This window comes from Pseudochaenichthys georgianus, chromosome 9 (genome assembly GCF_902827115.2).
Source record: "Pseudochaenichthys georgianus chromosome 9, fPseGeo1.2, whole genome shotgun sequence".
Taxonomy (NCBI): Eukaryota; Metazoa; Chordata; class Actinopteri; order Perciformes; family Channichthyidae; genus Pseudochaenichthys; species Pseudochaenichthys georgianus.
The window spans coordinates 32,391,842-32,407,536 of record NC_047511.1 but is presented as its reverse complement, the minus strand read 5'-3'; the positions used below and the strand labels follow the sequence as shown (position 1 = coordinate 32,407,536).

General features: G+C 42.8%; 2 protein-coding genes across 2 annotated transcripts; both read left to right on the top strand.

Annotated features, from left to right (window-relative positions):
- The first annotated feature begins 6,506 nt into the window (after positions 1 to 6,506).
- LOC117452767 (immediate early response gene 5-like protein) lies at positions 6,507 to 7,734 on the top strand. Its single transcript, XM_034091520.2, has one exon. The coding sequence runs from the start codon at positions 6,789 to 6,791 to the stop codon at positions 7,662 to 7,664; it is 876 nt and encodes a 291-aa protein (XP_033947411.1). The 5' UTR covers positions 6,507 to 6,788; the 3' UTR covers positions 7,665 to 7,734.
- A 779-nt stretch (positions 7,735 to 8,513) lies between these two features.
- LOC117452415 (carnitine O-acetyltransferase) lies at positions 8,514 to 15,680 on the top strand. The gene is made up of 14 exons (XM_034091031.2): positions 8,514 to 8,689; positions 10,240 to 10,509; positions 10,594 to 10,712; positions 11,896 to 11,949; positions 12,073 to 12,238; positions 12,357 to 12,531; positions 13,090 to 13,268; positions 13,361 to 13,461; positions 13,549 to 13,668; positions 13,765 to 13,887; positions 13,981 to 14,116; positions 14,749 to 14,811; positions 14,905 to 15,042; positions 15,148 to 15,680. The coding sequence occupies exons 1-14, from the start codon at positions 8,663 to 8,665 to the stop codon at positions 15,361 to 15,363; spliced, it is 1,887 nt and encodes a 628-aa protein (XP_033946922.1). The 5' UTR covers positions 8,514 to 8,662; the 3' UTR covers positions 15,364 to 15,680.
- Positions 15,681 to 15,695: the final 15 nt, after the last annotated feature.

The window sequence follows — 15,695 nt, the reverse complement described above, 5'->3', positions numbered from 1 at the left end:
TGGTCCCAGTACAAGCGCCAGCAGCCATGGTTCCAGCCTCAGTCCTGGCCCCAGCAGCCACGGTTCCGGCCCCAGCAGCCACGGTTTCGGCCCCAGCAGCCATGGTCCCTGCCCCAGTGCAGGCTCCCGCAGCCATGTTTCCGGCTCAGAGTCCGCCCCACACAGTCATGATCCGGGCTCTAGAGCTGGATCATACAGCCATGTTTCCGGCTCCAGGGCCGGCCCCAGCGGCTATGGTCCCGGCTCCGGGAGCGCCCTATACGGCCGTGTTTCCGGCGTCGAAGCTGGAGCTTATAGACAGGATTCTGGCTTCAGCAGCCATGTTTCTGGCTGCTATTCCGGTCCCTGCAGCCAGGGTTTCGGCTCCAGTTCTGGCCCCAGCAGCCATGGTCCCGACCCCAGCTGCCTTGGTTCCAGACCCGGATCTGGTCCCGGCTGCCACGGTTCCATCTCGGGTTCCCTCCTCTGGTTCCTCCTCGAGTCCCCTCTCTAGTTTCCCTCTCGAGTTCCCTTCTCTAGTTACTCTTCTAGTCCCTCCTCTAGTCTCTCCTCTAGTCCCCTCTTTAGTCTCTGTTCGAGTCCCCTCTCTGTTTCCATCTCAAGTTCCCTCTCCAGTTCCCCCTCGAGTTCCCTCCTTTAGTCCCTCCTTTAGGCCCTCCTTTAGTCCCTCCTCGAGTCCCCTCTCGAGTTCCCTTCTCTAGTTACTCCTCTAGTCCCTCCTCTAGTTCCCTCTTTAGTCTCTGTTCGAGTCCCCTCTCTGTTTCCATCTCAAGTTCCCTCTACAGTTCCCCCTCGAGTTCCCTCCTTTAGGCCCTCCTCGAGTCCCCTCTCTAGTTCCCCTCTCGAGTTCCCTTCTTTAGTTACTCCTCTAGTTTCTCCTCTAGTCCCCTCTGTAGTCCCTTCTCGAGTCCCCTCTCTGTTTCCATCTCCAGTTCCCTCTCGAGTTCCCTCCTTTAGTCTCTCCTCTAATCCCTCCTCGAGTCCCCTCTCTAGTTTCCCTGTCGAGTTCCCTTCTCTAGTTACTCATCTAGTCCCTCCTCTAGTCTCTCCTCTAGTCCCCTCTTTAGTCTCTGTTCGAGTCCCCTCTCTGTTTCCATCTCAAGTTCCCTCTCCAGTTCCCCCTCGAGTCCCCTCTCGAGTTCCCTCCTTTAGGCCCTCTAGTCCCTCCTCGGGTCCCCTCTCTAGTTCCCCTCTCGAGTTCCCTTCCCTAGTTACTCCTCTAGTCCCCTCTGTAGTCCCTTCTCGAGTTCCCTCCTCTGGTCCCTCCTCTGGTCCCTCCTCGAGTCCCCTCTTTAGTTCCCCTCTCAAATCCCCTCTCGTGTTCCCTTCTCTAGTCCCCTCTGGAGTCCCCTCTCCAGTCTCCTCTCGAGTCCCCTCTCAAGTCTCTGCTCGAGTTCCCTCTCCATTCCCTATTCAAGCCCCTACGCAAGTGTCGTTGGAGGTCCCGCCGTCTACTCCCCTGCCGGGGGTCCTGCCAACCCGGTGTCCTGTGCCGTTGGAGGTCCCGCAGAATACTCTTCTGCCGGGGGTCCTGCCAACCCTGTGTCCTGTGTCGTTGGAGGTCCCCCCGTCTACTCCCCTGCCGGGGGTCCTGCCAGCTCTATGTCCTGTGTCGTTGGAGGTCCCGCCGTCTCCTCCCCTGCCGGGGGCCCTGCCAACCCTGTGTCCTGTGACGTTGGAGGTCCCGCCGTCTACTCCACTGCTGGGGGTCCTGCCAACCCTGTGTCCTGTGTCGTTGGAGGTCCCGCCGTCTACTCCCCTGCCGGGGGTCCTGCCAACCCTTTCTCCTGTCCCGTTGGAGGTCCCGCAGAATACTCTTCTGCCGGGGGTCCTGCCAACCCTTTCTCCTGTCCCGTTGGAGGTCCCGCCGTCTACTCCCCTGCCGGGGGTCCTGCCAACCCTGTGTCCTGTGCCGTTGGAGGTCCCGCAGAATACTCCCCTGCCGGGGGTCCTGCCAACCCTGTGTCCTGTGTCGTTGGAGGTCCCGCCGTCTACTCCCCTGCCGGGGGTCCTGCCAACCCTATATCCCGTGCCGTTGGAGGTTCTACCGGGGGCCCTGCCAGCCCCATGTCCATCACCGGTCTCGCCGGGGTTCCTGCCAACTCCTGGTCCTTTTCCGTGGGGGATCCTGCCGAAGCCTGTCCGACCAGCTCCGGTTTCTGTCCGGCCGACACCGGGTCCTGCCCGATCTCCGGAACTGGCCCATCAGCGCTTTCCTGCCCGGCCTCCTGATCCTGTCCGGTCGACACCGGCTCGAGCCCGGCCCCCTGAGAGCCGCGGTCTTCGCCCTCGAGCCCGGCCTCCTGAGAGCCGCGGTCTTCGCCCTCGAGCCCGGCCCCCTGAGAGCCGCGGTCTTCGCCCTCGAGCCCGGCCCCCTGAGAGCCGCGGTCTTCGCCCTCGAGCCCGGCCCCCTGAGAGCCCGGCCCCCTGAGAGCCGCGGTCTTCGCCCTCGTGCCCGGCCCCCTGAGAGCTGCGGTCTTCGCCCTCGGGCCCGACCCCCTGACTCTTCCTGCCGTTGCCTTCGCCCTCGGACCCGGGTCCCTGACTCTTCCTACCGCTGCCTTCGGTCCTCCATGGTCCCCACCTTGGACTCTGTTTTGACCCCGGGCCGTCCGCCCGAGACCCCTTCCTGGTTCTCTGCCTTGTCCCCGGGCAGTCTGCCCGAATCCCCCTTTTTGGACTGTACCTTGCCCCTCGGGCCGTCCGCCCGTGACCCCTTCCTGGTCCTCCGCTGTGTTCCTGGGCTGTCAGCCCAAGACCCGTCCTCCGGACCCCCTCCGCCCACCCTGCTTGGGGTTTTGGACTTTTTTGTTTTGTTTTTTTTAGGGACGTCTGGAATCCGTCCCTTGAGAGGGGGGTTCTGTCACAATTCACATGTTATGTCACGCTTGTAGTTTTGTCTGTGTTGGTGTTTTTCTTGTCTTTGGGTTTCCTGTCTTATTGTGTTAAGTGTTCACCCCCGTTTCCTGCCTGTCTGCTTTCTGTCTGTTTCCCTCCCTGATTACCCGATTGTGTTCACCTGTTGTCCTTGTGTTTCTCCTCCCCTGCCCGGCTGTTTCTCGTTGTCATGATTACCCCTTCTTGTATTTAGTCTTGTCTCTGTCTGTGTTCAGTGTTGGGTCATTGTTTGTTGGTGACGGAGTTCACCGGAGAGTGTTCTGTTCTATATTTGTCATTTATCCTTTATCCTTGGAATAAAGGGTTTCTCTTAAGTTATCTGCATTTGGGTCCTGCTTCCTTCACTCATCCGTGACAAATTCAAAAGGTACTTCTTTGGTAATTTCAAGTATATCTGATATCTAAATTGTACCATACTTTATCTAATATAAAAAATAGAAGTGTATATGTCTTTTGCATTTCTGTATGTTTCTTTGTGAAAACCTAACTCCCTCTGGGACACTAAGACGTTAACGTTAAATCACCATCTTAGTTTAAGGTTTGCTGTAAACTGTATTGCAGCAAAGAGAAAATGAATAATTAAGAACATACTGCTGTTAAATCAAAGAACATCAGATTTTCTAGAGTTTGGATGTCCATATTTATATCAGAGATTAAGAGCCTCAAGTTTGATATTACAAAAAACAGAGCATCAAGAACATTTAAATGATCAAAGACTGTTTCAGCATCAGAGTTTGGGCATTACAGATCATGAGCCAAAGGCAAAAATGACATGTTTAAGTAACTGCAGAATGCACAATTTGAGTTTAATAAAAAAGATATCTAAGAAATACATCTGTTATTACTTGTATCTGTGATTGCAGGTTTAAACCTCTAACAGAGAAATGTTCACAACATTTAACCTAAGTATGCCACCTTGACTTCTTCACAATGTGTCCTTTATGCACATAGAGGTCAAAACAATCAGGAGAACACTAAACTCTTTTATTTGTATTACTATACTGTGTGTACTTTTGCAAACCAGCAAAGCCATCACTGTCTTATAATCTTTAAGATTACTCAAATCAACATGAGTGTGTGCGTGTCTTCTAGGTCCATTTGACATTTGCTCTGACCTTTGGGTCTGTCTCTCACAGATTGTGGTTTCTCTCCAGTGATGCTCAATAAACTGTTTGTTACGGTTTATTTTCCTCCAATTTGACATTTTGGCACCTACCCTCTTACCCCCCCCCCCCCACTTGCTTCTCTGGCATTGCCATTTAGCCATCCATAATAATTGTTGCCCTCAAGGTAACAATATGTATTTTTTTAGTTGTTTTCTATTTAGGTTGCTGCTATAATTGGAAAAAGACAGAGCGAGCATTTTCACAGTTATATTTGAAATGTCATATACAAACTCTTGTGTTCTACAATATTCTTTACTATACTTACCTTTTCTACACTATGTCATCTTTGTAACCAAAAACCTAATCACATACTATATAGTCAAGGCAGTGTGACTTGGACAAAGGGATGATTGGTGATTGTTTGCAAATGTCGTATAACAGCATGGAGAAAAGCAATTCAGTACAGTACATCATTACATTAAGTGTATCTACTTGATCTTCCCCTAATTATTTTATACAATCAAGGATACTTGCATTTGATTATTCTAATCTATTCAGTTCTATACAAATTCCTGAGCTACATCATAACATACAATGCTTGCATACTGTAGCATGCTGTACAATAAAAAAGGATATCAATCTGCTCCCAGCCACTTAAACCATATTCCAGAGAGAGCACACATGTCAAACTCCAATTGACTCCATTATCAGAGCATGATAACCATAATAGTGGCTGTCCTCCTGATTCACATATCTGGCAGGAAATCAAAGTCATATCCAGGTGTTCAGTATGACGTCAGCCATCTGTGTGTGTACACACAAACAGATGTGGGGCATGGATGACAGATAATCCGTCCACAAAGAGCTTTTACCTCACACATCTGAGAACGGTGACAGTATTTCTATTATCAGAGGCAGGCCCGATGACATCATTGCCGGGTCCAGACAGCCCATTCATAATTGCGTATTTGTACATTAACCTATGTACTGCATGTATATATTTAATTTCGGTTTTGGAGGAAATGTCTGTTTAACTAAGTATAGTAAACCGTTATAATATAGTAACGTACATATAGTACAGTGAAGGCTTTTAAAGTACACAATAGTAAAATATGTAGAAATGAATGTCAATGTGTTATTTTCCATTGTAAGGGTTTATGTTTCTTAGTGAGTGTGTATATATTTACTTTTGAGGAAATATCTTTATTAGTAAAGTACAAAGTTATAGTATAGTACAGTATAGTACAGGCTTTTGTAGTACACATTTGTTTAGTATTGTTTAGAAATGAAACATAATCTTCTGTTGTTAGGGTTTATGCTTGTTATTGAGAGCGTATATATTTACTTTTGAAGAATTATATTACTTGTATTACTTATCACAGTATACAGTCATATATAGTATTACGATACAGTAGAAGGTTTTGTTTTTCAGTGTTGTATAGCAGGATTCTAATATGTATAGAAGTTAATTGGTGAAGTGATTGCAGTCAGGAGCTATGGCGCCTGCTTCATGGATCAGTCATTCAGGGGATCTGAGCAAAGTTGAAAAATGTTTTGAAATGTTGAAGTTTGGGATTCAAAACTGCCATTCTGTTTGCAATTATGCTGGTTTCTTGATTATCTATTGTTTACTCATTGCACTTATAATATCCTTTTCGTTTTAAGATGTGTTGGTGACATATTTTATTTGGTCTTTCTGTCATTTATGGATTTACTTTATCTTTGTACAAAAAGAGCTCTATTAATACACTCATTTTAGCAATGTATTTGACTGTACTTTTTGTTATTAACTGTACTGTATATGTCTCAGTTCTGTGCTATCACTCTCTGCTCTTCTGTATTGTATTCCTGTCTATTGTGTTATATTGTTCCATAGCCTTTATTCAATTCTAACACTCTCACTGCTATATATTCCATTCTCTTCTTCTGTGTTTTATGACTCTCCGTTAGGTTTTTGATCTGGTTATTCTCTACCATATTCCATTCAACTCTATTACAATTTGGTATGGTCTATAATTATACTGTAGTCATTTACTACAGGCCTATAACTCATCATTATCTATTCTGTTCAGTCTGTATTGTATACTATATACTTTCCTGTATATTTTAACCTTTTTACTTTTTTTATTTTTCTCTTGTATGATGGCCGCTTCTTCTAATTTAATCTTTACCACATTTATTTTAGGAAATAACTCATATCTTGCATTATATTACTCTCTTTTACATTCTACTAATCTGAACGATGTTCTATTATATACTCTCTACTGTATTATATTATACTCTAATATAATAACTTATTATTATATTCTATCTTAATGTTATAACTCTCTGTCTACTCTAAACTATTATATTTCTCTGTAATGTGTTCTATTCTATTGCAATTTCTATTATTTTCCACTCCTCTCTTTCTGTTCTATTTCCTTATACTTTCTTCTTTTCTATATGAACAATACTTGTGATGATTTTAGTCCGCACTGAGATTTAAAGAACATATTTAGATAAATGCAGCATGCCCTCTCCTACCTGCATTCTGAATGAGGCAAGTAGTGGTATTTGCGTATAACAGAAGCACCGCCTCCCTCCCATTGGTCAATGTCTACGTGAGGGCGTGGCAAGGAAAGATGAGAGTTGAAAATCCATGCCCTTACTGGGAAGACATGGAGAGCTATGGACACAGTCTACACGAATCCAGTAGGAATCTCAACTAAAGCCTCACGTATTTCTTCAGTGAAGAACCAAACGATTTGAGAGACTGAGAGAAAAGAACGGCTGGCCCGGTTGAGGATGGAGTGTGCATTTGAGGCACAGAATCTGATCTCTATTTCTTTGAGGAAAATCCAAAGCTCCAGGACGCAGAGAGGAGGCATCAAGCTCCACAAGAACTTACTGGTAACGTACGTACTGAGAAACGCTAGGCAGTTCTATGTGAGCAAAAACTTACAAACGCAGAGGACGCATCAATATGAGGATGTAGCTGCAGTCCGTGAAAGGCAAGAATATTTTGAGCTGACTGGGAGCTTAACGGAGTTGTCCGATGACTTCTACTGCAACTTTACTGGGGTTGAGTCGGACACTTGGCAATGCGGAGCGCACCAGCACAACGGCCAGCCTGCAGAGGTGGCGCACCAAGACGCATCAGCCTGCGCAATGCTTTCACCAAGTGACTCTGACCTCATGGTTTCGGACGCCTGTTGGAGTTGTGCAGACAAATCCCCCTGGGAGTTACCTATCCAAAACGCACAAGCCAACCAAAAGACTGTCCTGGACTTGGACACGCATGTGGTGACTACTGTCACGAATGGATACTTCCACTCAGACTGTTGCGCGCAGTCAAAACAGCCGCAGGGCGCGCAGTGCTACGCTAAAAAGCGAAAGATGGACACAAGTTATCATATTGTTGACCCAGAGTTTTATTTGCCAGACTTTGAACTAGTGCCATGCAAAAGGATGAGAACTGATGATGAGTTACATTCAGACTCGGAGCAGTTGGACAGCACAAACATCTCCAACCTAATCTCAGTGTTGGGTTCAGGTGGACTATCTGAGTTTGTGAGTTGGCAGCAGACGGACCTTGAGCAAATATTCGCCGCCCAAACAATTTGTTTAAAACATACACTGTTAACAGGCAGCGGTTGGACAAGAGCAATCGAAGCCTTTTGATTTGTATGATTGTTTTTTCTTTGTATCGATTTATTTTATTGCTTTCAAATAAACCATGACACGAATGCAATTCTCTCTCTCATGTGTTATTGAAAAATGTTTCTGAAATGTGCTTATACAGACCATTCATATAATTTCGAACTACTTTTATTTTCTATTAATATTTATCGTGCCTATTGATACAGTTTCCTTACCCAGTGTAACTTAATTGCACCTTTCATTTAAATATTTATTTTCTGGTGATTCGTTTGAGAAACTGGAGTCTGTATTTGGTTTGCATTTCCTGTAGAAATTAGTTCATGCTGCTTCTTTTGCAAGCATGTTGGCATGTTGGAAGAGCTCCATCATGTGGCTGGTTAAGATATGTACAGCCTCATGCACCAGATCAACACAGCATTGCATATCATTCTGTAAATGTTTTATTTATATCTGGTCCTTCTTTTATTAATACATTTAGCTAACATACGTTTAAAACACTAATGCATTGGCTCTAAATCTGAACTTCAAATCCTGCAAAAGTATACGACATTATAACACCAGTGGTGTTATGAAAGATAGGCAGGCTATGGGGTTTTAAATGACCTTGTATTTTTTTTTCCATCAATATCATTTAACCAGTAATTTGGGATTTCATCTAACGTAATAATGTATGACTCTGCCATATCTTAAACTAAAAGTCAGCCCAATAGTTCACAATATATCGGAATGTATCCATTATCCTACTATTTATTTAACTTAATAAAAAATGATGACGGAATGAGACAGTCATTGCTTAAAAAAATGTGCAAAACATTTGAAAAACGACATGCACGCACAACAAACTCCACTAGGAAAAGCAGCACTTTTAGTGGAGAGCTCGCAGTTGTTTGCTCGCAGGGTCTGGGGGGGCGGACAGCTGAGAATACACCGAGTGCTTGTCCTTGAGACATGCCTGCCCGAGGGTCTCTCGTCTTTATTCCCGGGACAGCCTTATACCTTTAACAAGTCTGTTTGACAAGATGTTGGGTGTTTTTGTCAAGGCTGCGGTGAGTCTATTGTTATTAGCCTTTATGTATTTTAGCTATGTAATAACAAACGCAGTAACGTTACGTTTCGCTTTACGGCAATAGACCGAGTGAAGGGGTGGGGCGCTGTTCAGAACTACAACACTGGGATATTAAGGTTAAAATGTAAATGTTTCTCGACTGTGGGCTGTCATAATTGGTGGTACGCTACTTGTTATTTAAAATAGGGTTCACTTAATTTACGAGCCCCGCACTGTGAATTTAACCGTAAATTAGCCTAGCTTAGCAGATAGCATAACATACTACGCATGCTGCAATAAAGGTCAACGAAATTGTCTATCAGTAGCTTAGTTAGCTGTATTACTGAGTCGTTCATGTATTATTAATCTCTCTTCATTATTTGTTTTGGCATGATTCGCCTAATACACAACAAGTCTGTCTTCGACTTTCGGAGGTCATAGCCATTTATTTTGAAAGAGTCTACCGGAAGTTCAGTGCCTTTGGGGTTGGCATGCAAACATCAAAACCAGTTATCATACTTATGAATTCATTTGAATCTCCACTGTTATTTGATTTTCGTTGTAGGAATAAGAACATATTTCAGAAAAAAACATTTTGAAGATTTTTCATTTTCTGCTACTTTATACTTCAGCTTCCAGAGGCAAACATTGTAAAAACATTGACTAATAATTAGGTCACTATGCTGATTCGATTAATAGCATAAATAAGTAATAGTTGATATGGTTTAATATAAACGTTATGATACCTTAAAAGCTACCTAGCAGAATATAAAGTATTTAAAAGTTGCTCTTTTACCAGCTCATTAATATGATGAATACATAAATGCATCAATAACAATTATCCAATAATATAATACCTCTAGTGCAGAATGTAGCTACACGTTTTGTACTTAACAACAACTTTTACTTATAACTAACACTTTTAAATACAATTTCTTACGGCTACTTAAATAAAAAATCAATGTACATGTATAAACCAAATGAACCTTCACCAACATATATCTTCAAATCTTATCACAATTGTTTCACATAAAAACGAGAATACTAGTGATCACAGATATATTTCTTGTTTTCATGTGTGTTGGTTTTAGCTACCATTTCCAAGGTTCAACTGTATCAACCTTCTATTTATAAGTTGGAAAAGCACCAGTGGGTCAAAACAAATAGTATGACTGCTTTGCTCAGTTGTTTTGGTTTCAAGTTTCACAGTTGAAATTATCGTACACTGAAAATGTTGTTCACAACATGCTGTGCTTAATTGAACTAATTTCCACTGAGGATCTGATTGCATACAATTAATATTTGCCAAAAACTCAGCATCAGTTAGTTGTAGTCTAATTAATCTTCTGGTTCAACTATTGAGATTACCACTAAACACGTTGACTTTAATATCAAGGCAATGAGTCTGCATTATGGCCATGTGGTCACTAAATATATGACCAAAGAACAGTTGTGACCCTTTCCAAATGTTTTAGAGTTCCTAGTGTAATATTTTGCCTGTTATTCCTGTAGCAGATGAGAGTCAATGCTAATAAGGACTTTGTCTTTCAGTTGCGGCGTGGCATAGTGAAGCCATGTCGCCTGGTCAGACCCGTTATACAGATCCCAGAGAGGTCCATGATGCACCAGGAGGGTTTACCTAAGCTGCCTGTGCCGCCCTTGAAGCAGACATTGGAGAGATACCTTACTGCGCTGGAGCCCATTGTCAGCGAGGAGGAGCTGGAACACACACGGGAGCTGGTGAAGGAGTTCCTTGAGGGTGGTGTTGGGAGTAGGCTGCAGAAAAGCCTGGAGCGACGGGCAAGCAAGACCGACAACTGGGTAGATATCTGGTTGTATTTAGCTGAATATGTTGTGGTAATCCTGGAGAAGAAAGTCCTGATTTCTGACTCCTGCTCGATGTAGCTTTCAGAATGGTGGATGCAGTCGGCCTATCTCGATTGCCGGATGCCGTTGGCGGTTTACACCAGCCCTGGGGTTATCCTGCCCCGCATGCATTTCAGAGATCGACAAGGACAGATGAGGTGAGGATCCATTGTAAGACCACAATAACTTAATTGTTTATCCAAATAAACAAAACCCTACAATCGCAAAAAGAAGTTCCAGTACATCTGATGTGTGCTGCCAATTTCTTGAGTTCCTATTATACGGTTATAAAAAACTCTTGCCTAAATATAAGCGCGTAAATATAGGTTTCCCAAAAAGTTTAAATGCAGTGTGAACAAGCTCACGTAGAACTATAGATCCAAGCCATCCTTCACAAAAAAAGAAGCGCCAGTACTTCTAATGTGGGCATGTTAAGATTGATTAACCTTTGTTTTGAAGTGGGTTTTATGAGGTTCTAATCAATAGTCATTGTGTAATAGACGGTGGTCGGCATGCCCACGGTTTGGAGAAACAGGAAGGAGTATAGGAAAGGAAGCAAAGCGATATACTGCTTTGGTTTAGGCTAGGTACATTCAGGCCACTTAAAGATAATCAACATCAGTTTAAGTGTTCACTATATTTAGACAATTCACACCGCTTTAACTTGCAGTAAGACTTTTCTGAATTTGAACTGATTTGTTATGTCCATCTAGTAATGACACCCAAGCCAACACACTCCAACAAGTCAAACAATCACACACAAAAAAAAAACGGTCTCACCAACGGTAGACCAGCAACTCCCACAGCAGAATATTACGTCGCTCCAGTGCAGTAACTATAGCCTTTTTCTCTAGACTAGGGGCATGCTATATTTATCATTGACAGTAGGCAACACACTGACTATGGACAACCCTGCACCAAAACATTCAAACTATCCCTTTAATTGTCTTTTATAAGCACAATCATAACGTTTTAAAGAGTGATTTACATCGTGTTGCAGCTGACCTTTGCGCAGGCTTCCCTCCAAAGGCTGGCTATTTAAAGCCGTTTGGCTCATCATAGCATTGCACAGCTGTTTTTGACTACTGTGACCCATGGGATATGCAGTGAACACAGTGGCCACATAGAGAAATACTCCAGTGAAGGCTGCAGTATTAAGTGTGTCGGGTACAGTAGGCTTACAATCTGTCAGTGAGTGACACCAGGAGGTCATATTGAATAACATTCAGTTGTGAATGTCATCTTTCAGAGCTGACTACTGGTGATTTAAAACTCAGGGTCATAATATGTTTGTCCATAACACTGATGATGTCTTACTACTGATACTGTCTTCTTTTTCAGGTTTGCTGCAAAACTGATCGCAGGAGTTTTGGACTTTAAAAAAATGATTGACACGTGAGTTTGTCATACACGTTAATACATACGTTAATACATATATCCTAACAGAAAGCTCATTATCATTACTTCTCAGTTGGTTTACAAATCATCAAATATATAACGCTGTTTGCTGTGTCACAGTGATACCCTGCCTATAGAGTACCTGAGTGGGAAGCCGCTGTGCATGGACCAGTATTACAAGATCCTGTCCTCCTGCCGTATCCCGGGCCCAAAGAGAGATACTGTTGTAAATTACCACAGCGGGAATACACCTATCACTCACATCACTGTGGTCCACAACTTCCAGGTACTCTAGATGGCACTGCTGTTACTCTTATTTCAGCTATACACCTCAACAGAAATACAATTGATAAAGAAATACTGGACCTGTGGCTGTATTAAATACATTTGGCCTTTCCCCTCAGTTCTTTGTCTTAGATGTGTACCACAGCGATGGCACTCCGCTGACAGTAGATCAGATCTACATGCAGCTGGAGAAGATCTGGAACTCCTCTCTGCAGACTAACAAGGAGCCTATTGGCATCCTCACATCACAGCATCGGAACACCTGGGGAAAAGCCTATAACAATCTGATAAAGGGTGAGCAATGCAGATACAACAACTTTAAGACACGTTTTTTTAGATTAGCTTTTTATTAGCAACCCCCCACTTTAAATGTTCTTTTAGTCTTTATTATTTACCGACCTTTATATTTTAGTATTTATTTTACTAATCTTTTTATTTGTATTTCTGTTGTACCTATATGTTCACTTTGTTTTATGGGGTTTTATATTGTTGCATCGACTCAGTTTTACTCAGTCTTGTGTCTTATCTGTCAGAGACAAACCTTTATTTATTTTATTTTTTATTATCATACATGTTACCTCCTTGTGTCTATCTGATAACACGTTATATTTTGCTGCATGTACCTTTTAAACTTCTTATCAAATAATCTGAGGGGAATTTCTTGTTTGTTTTTAACTTATGTGTCATTTTGTAAAGCACTTTGAGCTGCATGAGTTGTATGAAAAGTGCTGTATAAATAAAGCATTATTATTATTATTTAGAATAAATCTTGTCCAAGAATCTAAATGACTCTTTGAGAGAAAATATGGTATGGAGAAATGCAATCTAAAAGGCTGTTTTATTTATTTTCAGATAAGACAAATAAGGAGTCAGTCCGTGCCATCCAGAAAGGTATCTTCACAGTTTGCCTTGATGCCCCGATGCCCCGCGTGTCAGACGAGCTGTATCCGAGCCGTGTGGCTGCACAGATGCTGCATGGAGGAGGAGCTCGCTGGAACAGTGGCAACCGCTGGTTTGACAAGACCTTACAGGTGAGTTTTAGACAAGTGACTTTATACTGCAATTGATCAAAAATAGTGTGGTAATGTTTGGGAATTTGAAAATGCTTGTCAATATTTCTCAGTTCATTGTCGGTGAGGACGGCACATGTGGACTGATGTACGAACATGCTCCTGCTGAGGGTCCACCCGTCGTGTTTCTCATCGATTTCGTTGTTAAATTAATGTATGTGTCTTTTAATTCTTAGATCATAGTGTTTTTCCTATTTCAAATAAGCTCAAATGCACTAAATGCTTCATATTTTCTCAACAGGCAAAGAGCTGAAATTGTTCGCACTCCCATGGTTCCCCTGCCCATGCCTCAGAAACTGCGTTTTAACATTACGCCTGAGGTCAAAAGAGACATTGAGAGTGCCAAACAAAACATGAACATGTATGTAAAGTGCAATTGTGATTATTATTATACTGATTTCGCTCAATCGTATTATCAGACCTTTTATCTGACTCACTCTTGTCTTTGTTTCTTCAGAATGGTGCATGACTTAGACGTGAGGACCCTTATGTTTTCTCATTTTGGGAAAAGTGTGCCAAAGAAACATAAGCTGAGTCCAGATGCCTTTGTGCAAATGGCTCTTCAACTTGCCTACTTCAGGTAAGAAATCTATTTTCCTATTAAAAAATGATGCTGGACATGGAAATTGAGAGTATCAATTAATACAGCCTGTGTATTGTTTTTAAATTCCAGGATGTATCATATTTGCTGCTCTACACATGAGAGTGCATCATTGCGAATGTTCAAATACGGGCGCACAGATGTTGTCCGTGCTACTACTACAGACTCGTTTAAATTTGTTGAGGCAATGCAAGACCCAACTAAACAGGTACTGTTAAACCACTAGTCACACAATTAATGTACAATATAACAACACAGTCTCACGGCATTTCGTGTTATAGTCATGAAATTAATCTATTGATTCGTGTTCACCAACACGATTTTCGCACACAGAATGATTTTAAAAGCAATGTAAATAATAACAAATTTGAAGGAAAAATAGATTTAAAAAATACAGATTTCAGTATTCTGACACAGAACGATTTTAGAAGCAATGTATTTATATTGGTAGTATGTTTCGTGCCTGTACCAAATAATAACAAATTAGACAACAAATACAGATTTCAGTATTCTGAGGCTCTGAGCCCCATTTATTTTCTTCACGGATGGCAAAAAAACTCCGACATTATACAATTTAAAATAAAAGGGTTAGGCTTAGGGTAATGAAAAATGTTTTTATGAACCACACAGCTTCTGGTCTTCCAAGACACGACCGGACAAAAAGATGTGTTGCAGGCACGAAACATACTACCAATAGAAATACATTGCTTTTAAAATGGTGTTGGTGAACACGAATCAATAGATTAAATTAATTTTGTGACTATAACACGAAATGCCGTGAGACTGGGTTGAATATAAGGCATGTAAGCTGTCCTTCTGAACAGTAAATATTGTCAACAGAACACAGAGAGGCTGGCGCTGCTGCAGGAGGCCGCTAAAACGCATAAGAACAACACGTATGATGTAAGAGCTGGAGGTTATCAACATTAAATCTTTTTCTTTTTTTTTAAATGCCATCTGATTTATCAGTCGAACATTTAACTTTTTCTTTCTTAGGCAGTTCATGGACAAGCCATAGACAGGCATCTCCTGGGGCTGAAGATGCTGAGTATTGGAGAGCTGACCTCCATGCCTGAGATATTCATGGATACCTCTTTTGCTGTGGCTGAGCATTTTCATCTCTCCACCAGCCAGGTATATTTGCATCTAAGAAAATCAACAGTTTACTATTCCTGAGCGAATGATTACTTGTTGTCGTATTTGTTTGCTCGCCCTCATCTCTCCCGTCTCCGTGTCCAGGTTGGCTCCAAGACAGACTGTGTGATGTGCTTCGGTCCAATGGTGCCAGATGGCTATGGAGTGTGTTACAATCCCATGGATGAGCACATCAACATCGCCATCACGGCCTTCAACAGCTGTGACGAGACGAATGCTGCCAAGTTTGCCCGGGCTGTGGAGGATGCTCTGTTGGACATGAGAGCTCTCCTGGAAGACACAGCTACAGCCGAGCAGTGATCCCACAGCGGAGCCTGGCGAGGTGTTTGTGTCCCGCCGGGCTGAACAGGAGCTGGAACTGAACGCTGGCAGAGGGCCACGCTGACGTAGACACAGAATGTACTGGGTGTGCTGGGATGAGGGGAAATCTGTAACCAAAGGGTCGTGGGAAGTGCAATTTGTGACTGCTTTTGTAATGAGCAGTTATTTATGGTGGAGATTAGATATTTGAATATAGGTTATATATTAACATAATTTGCTGATTGGATTTTGTGATTTCTTTTGCTTGTGCCATCTTCATGATACTGTCCTTGTTTGACTAAAAGAACTTGAGTGCTTTGGTTTGTTTTTTA